Raw genomic sequence first — 25429 nt, forward strand, 5'->3', positions numbered from 1 at the left:
AGTTTAGCTTCTCACAGCTTGCCAGTGTAGTTACTTCATCACAGTTTGCCAGTGTAGTTATTTCATCACAGTTAGCCAGTGTAGTTATTTCATCACAGTTTGCCAGTGTAGTTTAGAAGTTTAGCTGCTTTCTATTGTAGTTTAGAAGGTTAACTTTGTGATTTAGTTTGCTAGTGTAGCTTTAAAGATTAGCTACTGCTTATCACTGTTTGTTAGTGTAGTTTAGCTGCTTATTTGCTCGTGAAGTTTTGAAAGTTTTTAAAGTTCTCCAGTTCAGATTAGCTTCTGCTTCTCACAGTTTGCTCTGGTAATTTAGAAGGTGCTGCTTTTTATAGTTTGGTAGTGTAGCTTGGAAAAGTAGCATGAAGGCCCAAAGTGAGGTAAGATGTGCCGTATTATATGGTTTGTCCTAGTAGCCTATCCTCTGCTTTGTTCTTCTGACTTTTCTTTTCACAGGAGATGAAACTGACAGTCCAAGAACGACTGAAAAGACAAAAGGAAGCAGTGGCTTGCAGGATGAAGAAACTAGACGCCAGGCAAAATGAAATGAAAGTTAGTTAACATCATCTTTGGAATTAGGCGTGGTGTTACAGCTGGAATTACAGCCCACTGATGCATGCTGTGGCTTGTATGTAAGTTTGGTTGGTGTATCTGCTCCTGATGACCGGTCCTGATCATTTAAGGAGTGTTTTAATTAAACTAGTAGCAATTAAAGGAATAGTTGGGCAAAAATCAAATGTAATTGGGCCTCATTCACCAATATCTTCCTAAGGTTTTTCCTAAATGTGTTCTTGAGCTGCTTGTTGCCTTGTAGCTGACTACATCTGGGGGAAGGGGAATATTGTGTTTTGCCACGTTAGTAGTATTTTTTTGGTAATTTCTCATGGTCATGGGTTCTTATATTAGCTTTTATTTTTGCCAGCTGCATTGATATGTTTTATTATTTCTTTAGGAAAGACAAAACCAAAATATTTCTTTATGCCTATTAGAAAAAGTACTCAGAGATCCGAGAGAACATTGAAAGGAAGTACGAGGAGATGAAGAAAGTGTTGGAGGAAGACTGTAGAATCACTCTTTCTCTGCTGGAGATGGAGGAGAAGGCTGCAGTCCAGACCCTGGATGACTTCACGGAGAGAAACTGTGCTGTCCTCAGTGAAATAGAGCTCCAGCTGAGCGAGGGGTTGATGGAGAGTGATCAACAGTCCGGAGACCCGGTGAGAATCGCAGACGTGTTTATTTGTCTCAGAAAAGTACATCACAGATCAAATATTTGGACACATCTTATTCAATGTAATGAAATTGTTTCTACTACGATTATAAATACACTGTAAAACTCACTGCACATCTTAATGAAAGAATTAAGGTAACACAACTTAAAGTTGGAGTAACTTAATCTGAAAAAATCAAATTAACTCAAAAATGAATTGTTGAGATAGTAACTCAGTCATTTTGAGTAAGATTGTTTTTTTTTCAGCATATTTTTAATTAGGTAACTTTATTTAAATGTATTATATTCACTATTTTTATTTAGCTTGACTTCACATGCAAATACAAACAGGCCAATAATGGGTTGTTTTTAAAGACTGTTGAAAATTTAGTGTGGCTTAATGTGACAGACAGTATCAGTGTTTACAGTTAAATGATTTGCATGTTTGGACTTCTCAGCTTTACTTGATAAATGTTTGTCAATGTAACCTTCTTGAGTAAAACCCACATCATTCCTATTGGCTCTTAGTACCATATTTACATATTGTGTGTTGTCATTCTCCCCAGCCTACCTTCCCTTGTGTCGACCACAATTATAAACTTTAGTGATTCATGCTGATTAGTACTGATCAGAAATCAGTGTTGAGAGAGCTGAGTTCCTATAGTTCCTCTCTGCTGAGTTCAGTTCTGCTGTAGCTAAAAGCCCCAGAGACTACATCTGCACTCTGGACTGTACTGTCAGCATTTGGTGAGGTGGTCTATAGTGATATTAAGGTGGACAAGACATTACAAATGTCTATGATCATATTTCTGCAATACAATATGAATTTGTCAAAAGCCTAATGGTGAATTTAATGTACAATTACTTAATTTTATTGAGTTAGAACAGCTTAAACATGAGCCGCAAATACTCAGTCATTTTAATATCAACAAAACAAATAGAGTTACTACAGTTTACTCAATTTACTTAAGTGTAAACAAGTTATTGAACTGAAAACATTTGAGGTAATCTTTGTAAATAAAAATATGTGATTTTTTGAGTTGACTTAAATCATCAGGTTTTACAGTGTGGTGATGTTCATGCATTTTACATGTTTTATTCAATATTTCAAGCAGATTGGAAACAAGAAATTACTGGTGTGATAAATAATATACTGTACTTTTATTTACAGTGATTTATAATAGTTTTCTCCCACAAGATTTGATCCCCACTTTCAAAATGCAAAGTATTCTGGATATTAATAACATTCACTGTGTTATACAACTTTTTCTCAGTCAGTGTAAAATTAACTGTTCTGTGGCCTTTCCTCTCTCTCTCTCTCTCTCTCTCTCTCACTCTCTCACTCTCTCACTCCCTCTCTCTGTCTCCCACCACCCCCAAACTCAGGTCCCAGACCTTGAGGACAGGTATGTACAGCTGCTCCCCCTGTTAAGCATTAAGGTCCACTGCTATGTCAGGATTAATGTCCATCACTATGTCAATCATGTCTGCCTTTGAGTGACAAGCCAAAGTTCTGGATTAGAAATAAAATAACAGTTGTGTGATGTGATATGGTGCTGTGGCAGCCACCTCATCTTTGTGGGCATCTTTCCAAGCATTGATTTGTCTCATTAACCATGTTCTCATTTATAAAATGAATGGTCTTCCAATGACTGGTCAATAATAAGACCAGCATTCAAGATTCTTTCCCTTTTTAGTTTTTATTACTTAGAAGCTTTGGAGAAGAAGAGCACTATGACCTATTTTTGTCTCACAGTGGCATTCAGTCATGTTTATGATGGGACCGTCCACTGAATAAGAATGGCTTTTTTGATGTGGCCGAACAGGACTGATTTGTAGTCTTGGTCTTTGGCTCGCTGCCAGGGTTGAGGACTTGCTGAAGATTACAGACCCAGGCCTCGTGAGACTTGACGAGGTAAAGGCGGAGCAGATACTGGACCGAACCAACAACCTGCTGCTGTTCATCCGCTCTCAAACCCCCATCGTTAAGAGACTGCTCAAGAGCTGTAAGTCAAATTCAGTCAGTCTTTAGACCTCAACACTTAAGCAGAATTGCTGATTTGTCCAGACTGTGCACTAATTTAGGGCTGGAATGAAAAATCACAATTGTTGATAAATATTGTTTTTTTCATTGCTTAAAGTCGTAGGTATTTCCATTCAGTGTCCAGTGGACCTAGGACAGTTTGCATTTTCACCAAAGGGGACAAGAAAGCTTCACTTATGACAGCTAAACAACTAAAATTAAGAAAAGAAAAACACTGCCACACTCAGAAAGTACATAAACATCCTAAGGAAACTGACTGCTGTTAATTAATGGTGTATTCCATTGATTTTTCAACATTTCTGCATATTTAAAAGATGTCATTCAGAGTGGTTTGATGTGAAATGCTTGACATAGTTTGAGGAAAATGTGTGCTTATTTCTGCATGCAATTTGCATAATGCTAACATGCTAAGTGTCTATTACTTGTTACATTAGCCTCGTAACTCCAGTGCAAAATTAGAGAAGCAAACTTCAGACACCAAACATGTCTTTGGGTTAAAGGGAAAATTGTGTGAATTTGATTTTTCAAGCTGGTGTCCACTGCTATGTGTGACGTTAGCCTCATCACATGGCACAGACTGCTTCTTTCTCTTTCCCAGGCTTGGCTGAGGTGACCCTGGACCCAACCACAGCTCATCCCAAGCTGATCATATCCCCAACGCAGGATAGCGCCACCTTTACCAGTGTGTGGCAGGACGTACCTAACTACGAGGGCCGGTTTGACACCACCCTCAACGTCCTGAGCCTGCAGAGCTGGGACACAGGCCGTCATTACTGGGAGCTGGATGTGAAGGGGAAGGTGTACTGGGAGCTGGGCCTCACCTACCCCTCCATCCCACGTAAGGGCCGCCAGGAGGACTGTTGGCTGGGCCGGAGAGACGAGTCCTGGTGCGTAGAGTTCTTTGATGGAGACTACACGGCCTGGCATGGCGGCAAAGCCCATCCGCTGCCTGTTTGTACTCACTTTAACCGCATCGGGGTCTTTTGCAGTTTCCCCGCAGGACTGGTGATGTTCTTTGGGGAGGACAGCATGACACCTCTGTTCGCTTTCTGTGCTGGGACATTCACAGACCGCCTACATCTGGCTCTGTGTCCAGGACACGATCTTCAAGGAAGTAACTCACAGCCTATTAAAATCTGTGACACCACTCATGCAAAGTCCTAGCAGTCTCTGTCCACTTGGTGGCCATCTTCATTTTGGCTACACAACAGAACAGTCCAGGGTAGGGAATAGTACATTTTTAGGGGCCCTTTTGAGATTCAGGGGCATTTGATACACACATAAGGGCACCTAGAACATTTAACTTTGAACAGAATACTAACTTGCAGTTTAATCTCAAACATAAATGTTAATGGATTCAAAATCCTTGGGAAAAAATGCAGATTTGGTGGTGGAGAATATTCTTGAATTGAGACCTTGTCATTTGCAGCAGCTTCTTGTATAATTAGTGACCCATTTAATCTACAGATGAGTGTGCTTGTGCTGTCAGGTCAGGATTATAAGGTGGAGAGACGTATAAAATGATAGAACAAAGCTGTTTTTAGTGCAATAGCAACATTCATTTACATTTAGCACATATATAGGTTCTTTTCTTATTGATTTATTAAATTAATAAGTTATTTTGAGGGCATTTTTCACCCCTGCCCTTCTGTTTTATTGCACCTAAATGTTGAATATAGGGCTTTTTTTGCCTTTTACCTTTGGCTGTTCAGACACTGTTTTGATTTTTGATTTGTTTGACTTTCACTGTAATGCTGATATATTAGTTATGTACAAATATGTAAATTATGACCTAACGTCACTCCTGCAGGGTCACGACCCAGTCCAAAAATGTGAACAAGAAGGGTCGTATTTTCTTATTCTGAGCTCAGGTAACTAAAGCAAATGTTAAATAAAACTAGCAAGATTTCTAATAACTAAATATCTTTTTGATATTTACTGGCTTCAGTCCGGGTGTATCAAAGCTGAACTCTTATCTGGAAAGCTATAAGGACGTGGTGGTAACTGATGTTATTTGTTTACAGTACTTCAGAAGCCTATAATTCCTTTATTATTAAGGAGGTGGGTAGTGACTGATTACTCAGTTGCGTGTACTTAAGTAAAATTGTCATGGACTTGTACACTGTAAATTGATAAGGTAACTGATTACACTGCTTTTTTTGAGTTAAGTCATCTTGAGGACACCAGAGTTCACCCAACTCAAGCTCGGTTCAGTCAAAGGTTTTCTTAACACTCCAGTTTTTCAAGTTGAGTGTAGTTAGACTTAACTAGACTATGCAAGATATTTTTACTCAGTTTCCTCACTAGCTGGGACTCTTTTGATCAAATAGTCACTGTCTCCTCTCGTGCTTTCAGATATGGACGTTTGTTGGATCACTGGGGCTCAAACACACAATCACCTGATGCTAATTCTTAGACCACTGCACCATGTTACTACATTACTTTTCAAAGTTAAAACAGCAATTTTGTACAGTATATTACACATTTAAGGACATAGAAAACAGCGTAGCTCTGCAATGGACTAAGCATAACTGACATGTCCACCAAGCGATTGTGTGCTTGAACCCCAGTGATGCCATAGCCAACCATAACTGGGAGCCCAACAGCTGGTTGGGAACATGAGTGAAAAACATATTGAGATGCTGAACTAAAAAATCAGAGTTAGGAGACCTTTTGACTAAACTAAGAGGTTTGAGTTGGGTGAACTCCAGTGTCCTCAAGAAAAACAATGTATTCAGTTACCTTATGATTTTAAGTTTTCTTAAGACTTTCATTTTTAACAGTGTAGCTTTCTGAGTATTTTCAAGTAATTCAAGCAATTTTCAAATACTTTCAAATCTACTCTTGTATATTTGTACATTTTGAAGTTTTATCATTTTATTGTACACCACAAAATGAAGTGTCTAACAATGTTGATAGATATTCAGAATATTTAGAAGCTCCACTGCAGTTTAAGAAGTTACTCAGTACTTAAGTATTTTTTGTTTACTATTTTCTACTTCTCAAGTTGTTTTTTGGAAAGTCATTATTTCACTAAACTTGAGTATGTTTTTAAGCTGCTCACCCTTTTGAATTGAGTTGAATATAAATGATATATTTCAATTTGTCCAGATCCATAAGCAAATAAAGACGACACTCAGTTGCCAAGAAAAAACAAGAGCACTTTTACTTGCAAATACCAAAATTAAGTACTTTTAACTCTTTCTCAGTTTTTTGACATAGTACTTTTACTTTTGTACTCAGTGCTTTGCTATGAGGCAACACTTGGGCTTGATTTGTAACAAAAGTTTAACACAAAGTAAGGAACACATGGACACGCCTGAAGCTGTTAGGCCAAACAATGAAACCACACTTCCATGACTTATCATTTTCAGCTCAGTTCTCAGATAAAGAATTGCCCTTTCCAGACATTTAAGGAGCTGTACTGGGTTTACTGGCTGTTTTTGCATTGATCCAGTCTACAAAGTGAGTGACACGAGTATAAACTCCAGGCTTGTTCTTCTCTCCACAGTTGTCTCCCCAGCTAACAATGCCATAGATGTAGTGTGTCTGGTTCCTCGCGCAGGTCAAGGGCCCACCGGAGTCACCCTATCAGAGAAGGGAGACACACAGCGTGAAATCAAATGTGTTAAAACCTGTAAAAACCTGTAACACACATTTCATTTTACTATTAACACATCGATAAAAATTCCTGAATGGTTCTTGGTGTGGATGTATGGTTTTACGAAAAACCTGTCAAAGGGGTAACTCATCTGTTTCATCCATGTAGGTTCATGCATGCACGATTAACCAGACAGGTAGACCCCAGGGGGGGCTTGAGCCTCTGCCCCTTTGCCATCAGACTGTACAAGTGCCCACTTGGTTGGTGTGTTTAGTAACTGTGTTTCTATAGAGTCTCTGTCATCCTTTAAGATCCATTTCAGTGAGATGAGGCTCAGTGAGAATAGAGCTCAGGTGTCGGCTTGGGTTCTACAAGATTCATCGCTCTTAAGCTGGTGAGGTCGACTGCCTATGGTTCTTGTTAGCAACTCAGTGGTCACACCTCACAACAGCGCCACCAATAAAACTCTGATTATCTTTTTAAGAAGGTGTCACATTCCATAATGTGGTAATTATGAACAACCAAATATAAGGTCAGCAATAAGGGGTGTCAATTACCTTATAAACCAAGTTATCATTACTGTAATAAACAGGGACTTGTAGGGACCTGAAATAGGGTCATACTTAAATACCTCATAATGATAAAATGGTGCAATGAGTAACACCATAGCTCTGCATGCTGTCGACAAGGGTTCAAATCCCTGTATAGATAGTAATATTGGTGCTGTTTGCTGCCTTTGATAAAACTCTTAACACTACATTTGATTCTGTCTGAAACAGAGAATTGAGTTCTGGTCATTCAAACTGGTCCTGTTTTCCATTATGTCTGTCAAACCAGTCACATACAGACACCCTACAGTTGTCATCCTGGAATATGGGCGTGTCAATGTTGCATTCTGCTTGGATGTGAAGCAGAAAGTTAGTAGAAGAGTGGACTAAGGTGGACAGGATCTTAAGAGACTGGTGTAATCCTTACCTGACAGGGCTGGTGCTGTTATTAAGACAATTGGATGGTTAACTGAGTATTATTGAAAAAATAATGCATGCAACATTTTTTTTGTCTGGAAAGCTTAAAGAACAGTACGGGTCATTTGATTTTTGAGCTTAAGTGTTTGCACTTTTGCATTGGATTTGAGTCAGGTGGAGTTCCCTTACAGCAGATTTATTATCAGCAGCTCCTTATCACAGCCCGGCCATACAAAAACTAAAATCACTTTAGTTGTGTTTTCACCAGCGAGTGAGCTGGCTAGCATTTTAAAACACTCCATAACTGTGATAAAAAGCTTTTAACTCACTGTTTTAAGTTTCACAATTATAGAACAGTCTTGTTTTGTGGAAAGAAGAACAAGTCTTGACATTTTTGCTGTATTTTGTCATTTTGGGTATCAAAACAAATAGAATTAAGTAACAAGTGAAGAATCACAACTGTCTATACAGGATATAAATCATGTAAATGTATTGTATAACATGACCAGCTGTCATTGTGTGATTACATCTAATTAATTAATCATATGTGTTGCATAATAATAATAACTAATAACTCAATTTGTAATGATGGCCAATGATGCAGCACAGCAGTCGTATTTCTAATGTGCACTACGCAGTTGTGATGTAGATACATATCGTCATTAATCATGAAATTTTAACACAACTCCAAGGGTAATTGGAGTAGATTTAGATGAAGAAAAGTGAAAAATTAAGTGGGGATACGAGAGCTGCAATATGTACACTTCTGAGCATCATTGTTACTGATGGGGGATTCTTTATTAATTAATGTGTGTTAAAGAGCGTACAGTGCTCCATTAAAGTGCTAAGAATGTTCACTTGGACACAACCCAGGTAAAAATACAGCTGTATATCCAAAAAATGCAGCAAATTTGATTTAACTGAATGCCTCCAAGTTTATTCCAGCTCATTTGATGCGGCAAATCCTCACCTGGCACGAGTCCACTCCGCCCTCCAGGTAACCAGCACAGAACATGGTGTGATCTACGAGTTTCCCATACACTTTACTGCTGGAGCATGTATCCTGGGAGATCAGCAGCACCTCAGCGTCCAGCAACTGACTGGAGCCGTATTGCGCTAACATGCAGAGAAAAAGACATGTTACAGATGGAACTCAGTGCAGTGTTGAATTCTGTTCTCTAAAGTTATTATACACCTACTGTTCTCCTCACAGTCAGAGAAAAGAAGGTGGAACTCCATCACTTACACTGTGGAGTGGCTCCCCATCCGGAGATGGTGCACTCAGCACCATCAGGAAAAGCCTCTGTGGGTAAGCAGGCCGTCTTTACAAACTGGCTCTCTTCTACACACTTCCCTTTTTTGTCTTTCAGCCTCAGCAAAGCTGCGGAACAGGGACACACATGCAGGTGGTTAATAATAATAATGATTATAATTATTATAATGATGATGCAGGAGCTATATTGGCATGTGATTTGTTTCTGAATGTGATGCAGTGATTTGAGTTTGACACTGGGGGTGATGGGGAGCACAGGTGTGTACGGAGGTACCATAGGACGCACAGGTGGGCACCAGTGGTACCACACAAGCTTTTTACCAGCCTTTTCTTGCTTGATCAAACCGAGGAATAAAACATCTAAACCGCAAGAGACCTCTGGGCTTTCTTTCAGTTTGAGTAGATATAAATTACTGGAATGTACGCTACTGGTAAAAAAACCCATTTTTCCAGGTTTATGGATATTTGTGTAGTTTAATGTCTCAATGTACTCTATATTTAAAGCAAATAAACAATTGGAATCAAAATTTAAGCGAAATTTTCCACTCATCAAAGTAGCCTCCTTTCTGTATTGCATTTCGCTGCAAAATACTTTGGTAGCTCTCTCGGTTCCAGGTGCCCTTCACTCTGTGCTAGTATCTGACTCTGGATCCAAATGAGCCCCAGACCATCACGCTTCCTCCTCCATGTTTTACAGTTGGTGAGGAACCATCCTTTTGTTTACTTGATGCCGAACAAAAAAATCCTTCTTCCAGTCTTCAGTATGGTACTGCATGGCCCAGGAACGCCTTTCTTTTATTTTGCCATCTTAGCAACGGCTTTCTAACTGCCACTTGACCTGCAGCCTGAAGTTTTCTCCTCACCATAGAAGCTGAGATCACTGTTAAGATGTTCCATTAGGGCTTTCCCAGCTAGTTATTATTTTTTCTTTTTGTTCCCAGAATGTTCATCTAGGAACGTTCCCTAAAAACATGATTATGTAACATAATCTGTTGCCCTGACAACATCCTCAAAACATCCTCCGAATGTTGCAGTTAAAATGTTAAGTCTTAGTTAGCATGTAAGCCATTATTTGAAATGCTAAACATCCTTAAAACGTTCTTTGAACATTAGATTAAAAGGTTTTCTTGAAACATTATCAGAACTTCTAGGTAACGTTAGCCAAAGTTATGGGGACGTTCCCGGTGAGCTGGGTTAGGTCTTCCATGGCTCTTCTAATCAGAGTTTCCTCCAGTTTCCAAGAGCCTATTGATGGTGTAGGAAGATGTACTCACTGGCAGCCTGGATTTCATTGCAGTTTCTCTAAAGGAAAGATCCACATTTTTAAGGTTATTGCAGGCTGTTTTCCTTTGTTAATTGCCTTTTTCTCCTGCAATATTGTCCAAATACTGCCCAGAGTGTGTAGTAACGCTTTCCAACACTGCTTTTATACAGTCAGGGGGTTAATCACCTGTGGGAACTGTTCACACCAACTTTCAAAGCTTAATTTACTTCCATTGCTGCAGAACAACTGTAAGTTGCTAATCAACCCTATTCCCTGAAAAGGCCTTTTTAACTCTGAAATTTGCATTATTTTTTATTTTTCAGTGTATTGTTTGTTTGTTTTTAACCCGTGGCAGCTTACCTGAACTGCTTAAATGTGAATAAAAACCAGAAAAAAGGAGGCGTTTTAAATCTTTGGATCTGTAGCGGACAAAACGCAACATTGTAGTTGAAATCGGATATCACAGTGATTAACAAGTAATCTGAAGATGACGCTTCAAAGGTGAGAATCGCTGTGTTAGTAAAGAGAGCTGATGGAGGACTACTGTAACTTTAAACAGCTTGTTCAATAGAATTAAATAATAAATACATGTAATGTTTAATTCACTGTAACCGTAAAAACAGGGTATTTTTATGGATCATTAATAAGCCACTGAGCTACAGTGGAGTGAATTCTCCACTGTCTCAGCTGCAGCGTTTCCTAGACAGAAAACATCTCATTTGTTTAATATATAAAGCTCATAAATGTGGCTTTGGAACTATTCTCAGCCTCAGAGGCTCCACACACAGAAACAAAGCTGGGCAGAAGTCTGGCTTGCAAGATTACTTTGGAAGTTAACTCACTCACACAGTCTAAATTTCTAAATAAAGTTTTTTTCTGCAAAAAAGTCTTTGTCAGGATAACATGAATCATAAAAACAGGAATGAACAGTGATCACCTATATCATTGTAGACTCCATCCAGAGTTTCTCTGTACTGTTCATGGATGATGGTTTCCACAACCTCCACCACTTGCTGTGATGCTTCAATCTTGCCTAAGTCCAGACTTCCCAGCACCACCTGGAATTCCTGTTTTTTGTCACTGTGGATACACAACGTACATACTTAGCAGTGCTGCAATCATGTTCATACAGTGTTCATGCTTCTCATTCAGTGTGGTTTAGTGCAAAGTGGATAGTTGTAGAGGAACTTACCAACTCATATTTCTTTAAATCGGTGGTGACAGGAACCAGGGGTTGGCAACAATGCCATTTAGGGATGCATTGATACTGAAACTGATACTGGGTATTGGCCTGATACTGTGGCATAAGCCAAGTGTACACTAATAATGAACAAACGACTCAGGCTGGCAGTGAAGGAGGCTCTGCTCACGCCGAGAAGTGTTTCTGACTCTGTGTTGGTTGGACACAAAGGCCCAATCCCATTTTATCTCTTGCCCCTACCACTTAGCCCTTACCCCCCCCCATTTTGCGCATTCACGTCTAGGGGTAGGGTGTCCCGATTTTTGTTGAGATGGGTAGGGCGAATGGCCCTCCAAACGGAGGTGTTCCAGAGTCTCACTCCAAACTGAGTGTTATGAGAAAAAATGAAAGATGGCTGCGCAAGAGACCAAAGAAACCCACAAATGTGAGAATTTTCTCCATTTAAAAAATTGCAATAACCATTGTATCATCTTAGTTTAATGGTGTTTCAATGGGTTATGGTCTTTTTCTTCATAACAAACATAAAAAGTCGCTGATGTCTCGAATATCTGATATTAGCTTCATATTACCGAAGTATTATGGGTGGGTGATAATAAATAATTACCCCCCCCCCGCCCCTTGAAGGCATATGATGCCCTAAATGTAACTAAAGCCCAGCAGTGAGGAGCTGAACTTTACCCTCCTCTGCTGTCACTGAAGACTGGCAGGGTCGCCTACAGAGCAGCGCTAGTAGCTGTTAATGAAGTAATGCTCTTTTTTATTTGAGGGTCCCATTTCACAGGGGACGATTTCAACCACTACCAAGGAGCAAAGTGACACTCAAAAACAATTGGTAGGAGTAAAAATGAGAAATGGGATGGGGCCAAAGTCGTTGGTCACTTTAGACATTCCCTCCAGACATACACTGTGTGATTTTAGCCTGTTTTTAAACACACACAATCACAATCACATCCGCTTCCCAAATATGGATGGAGACACATAGACAAGCAAAACTGAGGCAAAAAAGTCGACATTTGCTGTAAGGTCATATATACTGAGCTAACTTTGTTTGACTAAACAGAATTATGGGGATAAATGTTAATATGGTGATGGTAAAATTGGCTTTTAGTTATAGCTGTGCTTTTCTGATGTGGAATAAAACCCTACTCTTCTCCACTGCTGCGCTACTCAACTCAACGTAACTGATGTAGCATAGCTATCTAGTGCGCTTCATTTAAACATCAGCTTTGAATGATTTAACTGTTAAAGTACATTGCACTCATTTACATTAACAACTACTTAATTCTAAGTATGCAGGTTAATCTCTTAAAGTCCCAGGTTTATTACATACTGAGGCTTATTATTCAGTAACTACACTTCAACGTAAACTGGTCGAGCTATTCTTAGGTTATAGAAGTGGGTAATAAAACTTTGGGCCTGTCAGTGGACCCTGTCCGTTTAAGAGGTTAATTCATTATGGTGTCAGACTTCGTATCAGTGAGCACTAAAAATATGTACTAGTATTTGGTCTGAAAAAAACGGTATTGATGCATCACAAATGCAAATATAGCCATTTTACATACTATCCATACTGTCTTCAGAGTTTTATGTGTAATGTTGTTGATAGTAAAATAGTGACACATCCATAAAATATATTTTCTTTCTGTACTACTTTGTATTCCAATGCCCTTCATGGATTTAAAAACAGTTTTGAGGCCAGTCTTCTCGAAAGCAGTAGTTACTATTTCACGTAATAACTTGCTGTGAGGGAGTTTTAAGGTCATTCCCCTCTTTAGACATCTGGTTCCTATCACCACCAATCTGGACATTTCTAGACTCTAGAATGGAACATTTCACATGAAGCCCTGAATGAGTTTGTTCACATCTTAACCATTCAATCATGCAGAAATTTTGAAAAATTGGTGGAATTCCCTAGAAACTCTCTGTGCATCATGTTGTCATTCATTTCTTGCTATAGACTTCTTTCAAAGCAGAAAAAGGCCTAAAGCTTTAAGTGGTATAAAAGAGGAACCCCAACGACTCTCTGATCGTTATTTGGGAAATTATTAATGCAGTGTTGGGTTCATAAACATACCCCTTGCTCTTGAACCAGTAGGCCCTGTCTACTCCCACACATTTGGCCCGCTGTGCTGCCAGGTGAGCAACGTCCATCTACACTAGACTGTTTACTCATTTCTGTTTGAGTTTGGGTCTCTGTAGAAAGGGCTTCATAAGATCAGAGAACTTTCGGTCAATTTTCTTGCAAATATACCAGGGCTGTCAAACAATTAAAACAAATAATTGTGATTAATTATTTTGTGTAGTTAATCGTGCTTAAACTCACTTGTCTTATTTGCCCATATTTGACCCTGAACAAGGATTTTTGCCATTTAAAAAGCAGTGATTTTGATTTTTATCATACATATCACTGATACAGTCAATAGGCAGCTGGGCTTCAGCCAGGAACTATGGTTGGCTCAAAAGCTTTGCTCACACAGCAGGTAAAATTGGCCCAAATCCAATCTTTTTCTTCATATGTGACACAGATGTGTGTCTGTGTGTCAGTGTGAACAGATAAACATACTGAATCTGACATTTTCAATTCCTTTTGAGACGCTTTCATATGTGGTACTGAAAACCGATATGTGTTCGATATGCGGCAAGAACAGCCAGATCGGAATTCATGCGACTTTTACGTCAGTCCTAATCAAGCATTCAAACGAATCCAACCAAAGGTCAACAGTCAGTATTCAGTCAGGCAAGATATGTTTGGTGACTGAAACTGCTTCTTTAGTTTTTCACTGGAGCTACGAGGCTAATGTAGCTGACTAGTGATGGAAGTTTATGGCCACTAATTTGCATCTCGCAAGCTGCACAGCTAAATCCTCACATATTTGACTCACACTGTGTTGAATTTTTGAGAAATTTCAAGCAGACTTACTTATGGTGTTACTGGCGCTGTATTACACACTGTTATCTATAAAATTGGATAAAAGTATAGACAAAATTCAGCCTTTAAAATGTCTGCTACTACTGTTTTTAGCTAGGCAACCTACTTACGTCCGGTACAGTGTCAGCAACCACATAAGCTAATCTACTTGAGATTGTTTAACAACTCATTTGAAGTAAGTTGAAAAAGGATAAGTGGTAAATTGTGTAAATCTGATTTTTTTCTGGACTAAACCATCACTTTAAGAGGAATTCTCTTGTATTCCTTTAACTACTAAACATCTCTCACTGCTGACTGAACCTTCTACTCGAATGAGCTGTACAGGCTCTACTCACATACAGTGTCCTGCAGTCATCACCCAGCATGGCTTGATGAGGATGCCTCCACAGATGTGTTTGAAGGGCAGGCTGGTGCCTTTCTGTCTGACCTGTACAGAGGCCTGCCACGGCTGGGCTCCAGGAAGCGCCTTTAGACCCCCATAGATGCGATTCACTGGCCTCTTTGGTTGGGGTTTCCCACAGGTTGCAAAATACTCCTCCACTTGGAGGGCAGGTGTTGAGGGTTTGCTTTCTGGGGTAATGTTTACAGGGGGATGCGTTCCTGGAGTATGGATTACTGAGGGATGGGCCGGACTGGGCTGTGTTGGATGTGAAGGGACAGGGGTGGGCTTCGCAGGAGGTCTAATGACAGCAGGTTCAGCTGTAGGGGGTTTGGGTTTAGGAGGGGAAATGGGGGAGGTCTCTGTAACAGAATCCATTTTGGTGAAGTGACAAATTAAAGACTGTACTGTTCCAAAAAGCACCGCATAACATGTAAGTGTATTCTTCTGTAGCAATGAAATAATGTGTGGAAACACAGTTACCATTGGTTGAACATTTCCTCACATTGCAGTGATCCCATCTTAGTTTCTTTCCTAAACGTATGAAGCACCATGGCCTTGATTCACCATCAGGGTTTCTGTGATTGAGGAAACACATTTAAGTTAGCAGGGAATAAATAAATACACAGCAGTGCTGCTGGAGTTTTTAAACAGCTCAATGTCCCTGCTGGACTGAGAATAGTCCATCAAACAAAAATATCCAGTCAACAGCATCCTGTGACCACTGATGAAGGACTAGAGGATGATTAGCTCATACTGTACAGCAAGAGATGAGCTATCGTGGCTATACATCTGCAGGGTGGACCAGCACCGCAGGTGCGTCTAATAGCGTGGACAGTGAGTGGACACAGTGTTCAAAAACTCCAGCAGCACTGCTGTGTCTTATGCACTCGTACCAGCACAACACACACTAACACACCACCACGTCAGTGTTACTGCAGTGCTGAGAATGATCCACCACACAAATAGTACCTGCTCTGTGAGGGTCCATGGGGGTCCTAACCACTGAAGAACAGGGTAAAAGGGGGCTAACAAAGTATGCAGAGAAACAGATGGACTACAGTCTGTAACTGTAGAACTACAAAGTGCACCTATATAGTAAGTGGAGCTGGTAAAATGGACAATGAGCATAGAAATAAGAGGGTGGTCATAATGTTATGCCTGATGGGTGTATATTTATGTAATGAATTACATTTACATTTCATTTACATTCTGTATTAACAGGTTTGAGTCTGTTTGTTTTAAATTGAAAGTTCAACAGAATTTTCCTGCTTGTTTCAGTGAACTACAAGTGTGAAATGATTAACATCATGCTTTTGTTGTTGCCGGCAATGAACATAACTCCTAAGGGTTAAAATGCAAGGACCCGTATGTGGGCCCACACTTCAATTCTTCACTCTGACTATTATTAACTTGCATATTAGTTTCATAGTAGTTATAATGTATATAATGTTCTAGTAGGTAATATAATGGTAGTAAAATTGCGCTGAACTCTCATTCAGAGATGAACCATGCATGATATGTGACGTATGTTCCTGTTCATGCATTAACTTGTTTAAAAAGGCAGTCTGTGTCAAAAGATAAATAAACATCTACATAATTTCCTCTTTGTTAAATCACTTTCTTTACATCTAAAATAAATATAAAAAAATTTATTTCTACAGCACATTTCACATACCCTAGCCTGCTTTACAATAAGGATGTTCAGACCATAATAAACAAAAAAATATTATTAGATTATCGTTAAGATTATTAAATCATTATTATGAAAAAAAAACTCATCAGAAGTGAGAAGGTGAACATAATCGCAAAAAACCAAACAAACAAAAGAGAGAGACAGCCTCACTTACTATATAGGTGCACTTTGTTGTTCTACAGTTACAGACTGTAGTCCATCTGTTTCTCTGCATACTTTGTTAGCCCCCTTTTACCCTGTTCTTCAGTGGTCAGGACCCCCATTGACCCTCACAGAGTAGGTACTATTTGGGTAGTGGATCATTCTCAGCACTGCAGTAACACTGACGTGGTGGTGGTGTGTTAGTGTGTGTTGTGCTGGTACGAGTGGATCAGACACAGCAGTGCTGCTGGAGTTTTTAAACACTGTGTCCACTCACTGTCCACAGCCAATGAGAGCAGTAGTCATTAGCACATAAAATCAATGCCCAAAAATGACCTTTTCTTCATAGAAAAGTAAATGACACAGAGTAAAACACATCATACAGGTGCAGAATTAGGTGTAATTTGTTTTATACTTTTCACAGTTGTATTTCAAAGAGCACAGGAAGTATCTTAAATTGAAAAAAAGAGCAAGTTATGTCTCTTTTAAAGATTACGTCTATGATACAGTGCATATTCATATGTGTGTGTGTGTGTGTGCGTTTGTTTCCTTACCTGCAGCAGTTGTGAGGACCCAGACCCCGAGCATCCTCGTATGTAGTGAAGGGGTTTATTCCTTTACCCAGAATAAAGTGGGAATGCCAGAAGAGACAGTCGTCTCCATCCTCCGTCTCAGACACCATCCCTCTGTATGACTCTCCATCTCCCTCATAGCAATCATCAGGGCCTGAGCAGCAGAACACAAATAAACTACGCTACACTGCCAGAGGAGAAGGCTTTCAAATAGAGATGGCACCAATCCAGCACTGGTATCAGACCACTACCAAGGCCAATATCCAGCCAAAACCAGAAAATGCTGGATGATGTATCAGAAGGAAAAACAGAATGAATTGTATAACATATAAAGCATGAAATATCAATTGTGAGAAAGTGAAATCATTTTATAACAACATTTTGCCATGTGTAGCCTAAAGTTAACATTAGAACAACAGAAAGCTAGCAAGGTATTACACAACCCCATTTCCCAAAAAAGTTGGGACGCCGTGCAGAATGTAAATATCAAATGTTAAAACTGAGAAATGTTATTGTTTTTGAAAAATACCCATTTTGAATTTGATGCCAACACGTTCCAAAAAATCTGGGACGGGGGCCTGTTTATCACTGTGTTTCATCACCTCTTCAACAACACTCTGTGAGTGTTTGGGAACTGAGGAAACACTGCTGTAGTTTTGAAAGTGAAATGTTTTCAATTCTTGTTTAATATAGATTGCCTGCCGCTCAACAGTTTGGGGTCTTCTTTGTCGTATTTTTCATTTCATAAAGCACCAAATGTTTTCAGTGGTGACAGGTCTGGACTGCAGGCAGGCCAGTTTAGCACCCGGACTCTTTTAATATGGAGCAATGCTGCGGATGCAGAATATGGTTTGGCATTGTCTTGCTGAAATGGATGGCAGCATATGTTGCCAAACTACATCTATATATATCGTTCAGCATTAATGGTGCCTTCACAGATGTGCACGTCACCCATACCATGTGCACTAATGCACCCCTATACCAAATACTGCCAGTATTTGGCAGTTCACAAGCTGTGCACTGATAACAAGCTGAGTGGTCTTTAGCCCGGAGGACACAGCATCCATGATTTCCAAAAAGAATTTAAAATGTTGATTTGTCCACAGGACATTTTTCCACTTCCCCTCAGTTCCTTTTTAAATGAGCTCTGGCCCAGAGAAGGTGGCAGCATTTCTGGATCCTCTTTATATATAGTTTGTTCATTGTGTTTTAGAGTTTTAACTTGCATTTGTGGATGTAGCGACAAACTGTGTTCACAGATGGTGGTTTTCAGAAGTGTTACTGAGCCCATGCAGTGATTTCCACTACAGAATCATGTCTGTTTTTAATGCAGTGCCGCCTGAGGGCCCAAAGATCACGGCCAGCAAATACTGGTTTTCCACCTTGTCCCTTACACACAGAGATTTCTCCAGATTCTTTGAATCTTTTAATGTTATTATATACTGTAGATGAAGAAAAGCAAAAGTTTTTTGGTATTTTAAGTTAAGAAATGTTATTCTTGAATTGTTGCACTATTTGTCTTTTACAGAGTGGTGAACCCCTCCTCATCTTTACTTCTGAAAGACTCAGCCTCTCTGAGATGCTCTTTTGTACCCAGTCATGTTGCTGACCTGTTGCCAATCAACAACCAGGTGTTTTTTTTAGCATTACACAACTTTACCAGCCTTTTGTTGCCCCTGTCCCAACTTTTTTGTAAGTTTCAACTTTTGATTTGTTGTCTTTGCACTATTTTCAATGAAATATAGGGTTTAAATGATTTGCACATCATTGCAATTTGTTTTTTTATTTACATTTTGCCCAGCGTCCCAACTTTTTTGGAAATGGGTTTGTACTACAATAACAATTTCTTTATTTAGAGCAGTTTGAGCATGATACTTTTAGATGGCCTCAATTAAAATAGCACATTTTAAAGCTCAATAGTTTTCAATGAAAGGAAGATCAGTATCAGTATTGGTGCTGGTAACGTGCTATCATGCCATCTCTACCTTCATAGATGCAGCTACTATGCACTTGGGATGTTGGACTTGGCTGATAACATAAAATGTCGATCAAGTTGTTTTCATGGGTTGTTTTCACATCCCAATGCTCAAAGCAGTATTCAGTATTTTGTACTCGGGGGCGAATGTGTGCTTACCAACATGACAGAATCTTCCGGTGAAACCTTCTTTGCAGACACAGTCAAAGTCTTGTCCATCCTTAACACAAGACCCTCCATTCAGACATGGGTTAGGTTCACATGGGGCAACTAAAACAGCACAGACAACAGACAAATGCAAGTCAGTCAATTCATGTTTGGAGACATAAAGTAGTAACAGACAGTGTCTTCCAATTAAAACAGCCTTTAATTGCAAAAACTTACTAATTAAAGTAAGTGTTTGGCAAAAGAAAAAAAATCTAATTTACACACTTTTTTGTCTTGTTCAGTTGGCTAAGATGCATGTGGTGTATAAGGTTTGGTCCTTCAGTTTTGGAGCTACAAGGCTAACAGCTAACAAGTATCATCATCACCTGCCTCAAACCAAAGAGTTGTTGCTATAATAGACTTGCTTATGTGGTTTCTGATACTGGATGACGTTCTGTTATCTACAAACATGGACAATTATCCATTAAACCAAACTATTTCTTAAACCAAGATTGCATGAATATCTATCTGATATTGTTTCATAGTTGAACAGTTGATGTGGTATGTACACTAATCATTTTTCAATAAAATAAATCTTTTTGGGTGCAGATAAATGTATTAAACAACTCTAATACATTAGTCCAATGTAACTTCTCACATTGCAAATAATTATTACAAATATACCAAGTGTTGATCAAGTCTCAAAGCAGATATTTTGACAGAAAATGATGGCAAATCGATGATTACATTGTAATGTTTAGTATTTTAGAATTTCTTGATGTTCACAAAATACTTGAAATGTTTGGTAAAACATCAAAAAACCTATATTCAAAATATTCAAATGAACTAATTAATATGCCAAGTAATTTCAAACTTTTGAACAGCAGTCCATGTTTTAACAGGTGCAGCTGTGTCTGCAGTGTTAGGGAAAATCTTACTTGATTTGCAGTTTGGAGGTTTGAAAGGTGGTTTGCACTTGCACTCGTAGTAAGGTGGACTTAAGGTCAGAACACATTGTCCATACCCACATGTGTCCCTTTTGCAAATCATCACACCTGAAATAAAAATCGTTACAGCTGGGCTGAGAAGCAATCTTGCAAAATTAATAAATCAGGATTAATTAACAAACTTTCCAATATAAATATCATATTTTAACATTTAAAACAGTTAAAAATTCAGTACATCACTGTGTCGAAAGAAAAGATTGTATATCAAAATGGTAACTTTACAGGAGAAGGAAAAAACCTACTTTACTTTTAATGTAAGTCAGTGGAACCAGTCATTTTGGGACGTTACTTTTAGTTCACTCATCATGAAATTTGCAGACAATGTAAAGGGCTACAAGTATTTTCAAATTATGTCAAAAAATAAAAAAACGTGGAGGTGGAAAATGGAGATACGAGGTTTTCTTCTGACAACAGCGTTAGAAAGAACAGTTTCCATTTGTGCCAGAAAGGGGGGAAAAAATTTATTAACAATGACTCAATGAACAGTCAACTAAAATTAAAAGGTCTTTCTTATGAAAGAAAAATGTAAGCATTACTGCATCTGTTGTAAACATGCTTACTTGCCTCCTACAGCAGTGCTGCTGCTCTAGAGTAAGATTTCCCAGTTTAAAACCTCCTTTCTGATGTGCACAGCAAAAAATGGCATCTTGTCAAGTAAAATGATCTTAAATCTAGTCAGTTTATCTAATATTTCCCATTTTGTGATGCTTGTACACTTGCTATAAGATTATTTAGCTTATTTCTAGACATCTCTTAATTGTTTTCGGTAATTTTATTAGGTAAAATTATCTCACGATACTGGCAGATAATTTAACTTGTTTCAAGCACATTTCCTAAAACAAGCAACATTATCTGCCAGTATAATGAGATCATTTTACTTAATAAAATCACTTAAAACTGGTAAAAAAATTATAGTAAAATCTCGTATTAAGGGTACAACAATCTCAACATGAGAATTATTAGATTTATTGACTATATTTAAGAACATTTTTACTTAACAAGATACCATTTTTTTGCATTGTGGCATCTACAACTGCTGGCTGGTAACTACAGAGGAAAGGCAGACTGCTGCACTCTTTAAAAAGATGGTTCTTCAAAGGTTCTCTAGTAAAAGCAATGATTCTATTTAGAACCTTGATCATTTCATGAAATGGTTCTTAAGCTTGATGGAAAATGTGTTATATACAGTTCTATACAGAACCTTTTTTAAAAATGGTTCTATATGCACCAGAAAATGGTTCTGCTACTACGATGTCAAGCTTGTAAAAATATAAGAACCCTTTTTGGTGCTATATAGGAACTCATGGTTCTGAATAGAACCATTCCCCGTATTATAGAATATCTGAAGAACCATCTGTTTTAAGTGCGCAGGAAGTCAAGCATCATGTCGACATCTATATTGTATCAGCCTCTACATCAGTGGCTACACTAGCAGGCAGGATTGGTTTATTTCTGTGGGAAGGATTTGAAATAGTACAACACATTTGCCTAATGCATTCTGGGTACTGTAGTGAAAGAACAATGACAGAAGAAAACACAAAAAAAAAATGATGGCATGGTGGTACCAAGAATTAAAACCAGGAACCAGTTTCAGAAAAAATCTATAAATATTACCAACAGATATCATAGCTGCTATTGATAATTATCAATAAATCAATGTGGTCCCAACTATTGGGATCATTTTTTTTTCAGATTTGAGAAAAATGTCAGATGATCTTACGTTTCTCACACCTCCTGCCCCTGAAGTGTTTTGGGCATTTGCACTTGAATCTCCCTGCTCTCCTGTCCTCACATATACCATTATTGAGGCATGGATTTGGGCTGCAACTGCCTGTTTAACCAGAAAAGGATGCAGAAAGTGAAGTGGGGGACATTGTTGAAAAGTGAACAGGTGTGCTTCTAACAGTGCTTGTGCCAGAAAAATACAGTTAATGATAAGCTAGGCCTGTTACGATTATGAAATTTTAGCCTAAGATTAATTATCTTATAAATAATTGTAATTAAAAATGTAATTATTACATCTTAAACTTAATCTTACTGGCTGAGTCGTCTGATTAGCTATTTTTCTTGTTGGCTGCCCATACGTAGCAGCTCTCAAATGACTCACATAAGCTCACATAAACAAACACTACTCACTGCTGCCCTCTAAAGGTGTTATAGCACCAGGCAGAATTTATGTCTGAATAAATGTTTATTGTGATGTAAACATTTGTGAAAACTAAAACTGTTAAAAATAATTGTGGTCAACTTTAATAATCACGATCAGGTAGTTATGTGATAATTGAGATAGTCCTATTTATACAGCATAAAATGATGAACAATAACCGTCACTTGATGATAATACCTCTGACATCCTGAAGTTCAAACAGCCACTCGCCCCTTCCTTCATCGTCATCATCTCTGCTATCATCAGAGTCATCGTAATCGGCCAGCAGGTCTGGTGAATATAGGGTTTGTAGTGTAATAAATGGCTGTCAAGAAAGTATCAGTCATTCCGTCTGCTAGGATAACCAAGTAAAGAGATGACGTGTTTGAGCGACCAATCAATACACAATAAAACCATTTTTGTCTTTTTACTGGTCAGTATTCTTATAATGGAATTACTATTTAGAAATACTCCATTCTAAAAGTTACAAATCAGATTAGATGGCTGGATAATTTATATTATCCAGTCATGGACGTCATGCTGGTTAGTGTAACCACTGCCTCACAGAGGCCCTGCATGTCACACAAGATAGGCCCTTTTTACATTTCCACATTTTTGCTCCTGCTCCTGCTAAAGCAATAACATTAACAACAATGGTGAGTAGAGCGTGGACAGCTTACCCAAGTGTTCGAGCTTGAAGCAAAAACAGCCTCAACTCAGTTTTAGTGGTTTGTCTGCTGACGGTAAGCAGAGGAAAATTGGTTTGTGCTATTAACAAAGGAATAAACTTTGTCAAACAGAGGAAAATAACTGGTTAAAGTTGCTGCTACAGCCGCTTTCAGGGAAACAGTTTTCATTTTCTCCCTCAAAACTAGTAGATGTTTGTTCATTGGAGCCGGTGTTTGTGGAAAACATCTACAGTGGCACTGCGGACCATGACGATCCGGCACACCTCCCTGCCGGCATGCGTACGTGCTTATTGTTAGCGAGCTGTTTCAACATCTCCAGCTAACATGGCTAATCTAGCATTTTATACAGTTATAGTTATTTTCACCATCCATCGATTTATCATGCTGTAGATGTCAGCTGACGTCCAAACTATTAAAGTTTTTTTTTTTTCATTTTATACAGGATGTTGCAAGGCAATAGTACCCAAACAAACTTTTTTTCAAATTTATCGGTATTTCACTATTTTTACACAACATATATAAACTCAAAAGACACAAGTAAGTTTACTAATCATTCTGAATAGCAAATGTAGTAGCTACATTTGTGTTGAAGAAATTGTGACCTGTCCAATTACCGCCACCGTAAAGAAGTCTATAAGTTTCTCTGCAATGCACCTTTTACACTGAAACCACTCTGAATGACAGTTAATATCTTAACAATGAAATTCTTTCGAAATTCTGAAAAAATAATGGATTTCCCAGGAAAAAGGCACAATTTACAAGTTAACCACCAATTAAAGTGTATAGTGTAGAAAATGTTGGAAAAGTTGTGTACCCTCTACTCTTCCTCTTCGTCTTTCAGGTTTCTTGTCATGTTCATGGCCTCTTTCTCCTGGTCTTTCTCCAGGTCTATGTCCTGGTCCTTCTCCAGGTCTATGTCCTGGTCCTTCTCCAGGTCTATGTCCTGGTCCTTCTCCTGGTCTAAGTCCTGGTCCTTCTCCAGGTCTACGTCCTGGTCCTTCTCCTGGTCTAAGTCCTGGTCCTTCTCCTGGTCTATGTCCTGGTCCTTCCCCTGGTCTAAGTCCTGGTCCTTCTCCTGGTCTATGCCCTGGTCCTTCCCCTGGTCTAAGTCCTGGTCCTTCTCCTGGTCTATGACCTGGTCCTTCTCCTGGTCTATGACCTGGTCCTTCTTCTGGTTTCTGTCCTGGTCTATGTTCTGGTTTCTCTCCTGGTTTCACCTTTTTATCATCTCTGCCATGCTCGTCATGTTTCTTGTGTTGTAGTAACTGATTCGTTTAAAAACACAGGAAGATCATTAATGCAGTTAAACAGGATTTTCTTTGTAAAACAGGTTCACTAAGCAGGGTGAGCCAAAGTCTATGAAGGTTTAAGGCCTCACCTGTGCAGGTATGAGGAAGGCACAGAAGACAAGGAGCAGCAGCTGCAGCTTGAGCTTCATGGTGGTTGTTGGGCAGAGTGACAAACCACAGTGCAGCACTCTGTAGTCCACTGATAGTCCAGAAAAAGGTCAGAGATCTGTGTGTACTGTATAAACACTGATCTGATCCATTTCAATGTTTCTCAACTGTCCTTGTCCTTAACCCAATGGTTGACTCTTTATCTCTTGCTATTCAGCTTTTAATATTTGCCAGAGCAGGAAATTGTTTGTTTCAGCCCAGACTTTGTCCCCACCAACGATGGCTGATTAGTAGCTGAAATAAAGGTGAACATGGGAAAGAAATGTTGTTCAAAGTATGTAAAGTATATCTTTCTGCTGTATAGCAGAACAAATTACATTGTGAACAGTTAATTTGTTGTTATAGTACACATTTGAGTACTTTGATCATTAAGCTCAAGAAATTGCAACTTTTGTTACATACTGTATATTTTGGTGGGTACATGTTTATTTATTTAGTATTTTAGGGACTGTAATGCATAATTTGACTGATTGTTCAGTGAGTGACAGCAGATTGGACAGATGGTAGGCTCTGTTTGGTATCCCATTTCTGCAATCTCAGAAATGGGATGCCAAATGTTTTTGACTGGCTTGTTTACCATGCTTTACCTGACCAGAGTTCAAGTGAGGAAATATTCACAGAAAGCTACAAGTATGGCCACCATCAGCTAAGCTGTAGTTAAAAGAGAACATGCTTGTGATATGACATTCGTTTTGCCTCCTGAATGTTCAACATAAACTGCAATTTAGAAGTTTGA

General features: G+C 38.9%; 2 protein-coding genes across 2 annotated transcripts; one reads left to right on the forward strand and one right to left on the reverse strand.

The window, feature by feature from the left end:
- The first annotated feature begins 269 nt into the window (after positions 1 to 269).
- Positions 270 to 4415, forward strand: LOC118811103 (E3 ubiquitin-protein ligase TRIM39). Its single transcript, XM_036575313.1, has 6 exons — positions 270 to 380; positions 457 to 552; positions 990 to 1214; positions 2594 to 2613; positions 3071 to 3213; positions 3850 to 4415. Exons 1-6 carry the CDS (start codon positions 363 to 365, stop codon positions 4413 to 4415), a joined length of 1068 nt encoding a protein of 355 aa, XP_036431206.1. The 5' UTR covers positions 270 to 362.
- Positions 4416 to 6391: 1976 nt separating this feature from the next.
- On the reverse strand, positions 6392 to 24836 carry LOC118810955 (hyaluronan-binding protein 2-like). The gene is made up of 13 exons (XM_036575120.1): positions 24615 to 24836; positions 24051 to 24501; positions 22746 to 22838; positions 22122 to 22232; positions 20333 to 20449; positions 19407 to 19517; positions 17255 to 17426; positions 15347 to 15441; positions 14820 to 15225; positions 11292 to 11434; positions 9064 to 9198; positions 8788 to 8933; positions 6392 to 6839 (listed from the first exon to the last, which is right to left on the reverse strand). Exons 1-13 carry the CDS (start codon positions 24672 to 24674, stop codon positions 6663 to 6665), a joined length of 2217 nt encoding a protein of 738 aa, XP_036431013.1. The 5' UTR covers positions 24675 to 24836; the 3' UTR covers positions 6392 to 6662.
- Positions 24837 to 25429: the final 593 nt, after the last annotated feature.

The sequence above is a fragment of the Colossoma macropomum genome, unplaced genomic scaffold (assembly GCF_904425465.1).
Source record: "Colossoma macropomum unplaced genomic scaffold, Colossoma_macropomum, whole genome shotgun sequence".
In the NCBI taxonomy this organism is placed as follows: Eukaryota; Metazoa; Chordata; class Actinopteri; order Characiformes; family Serrasalmidae; genus Colossoma; species Colossoma macropomum.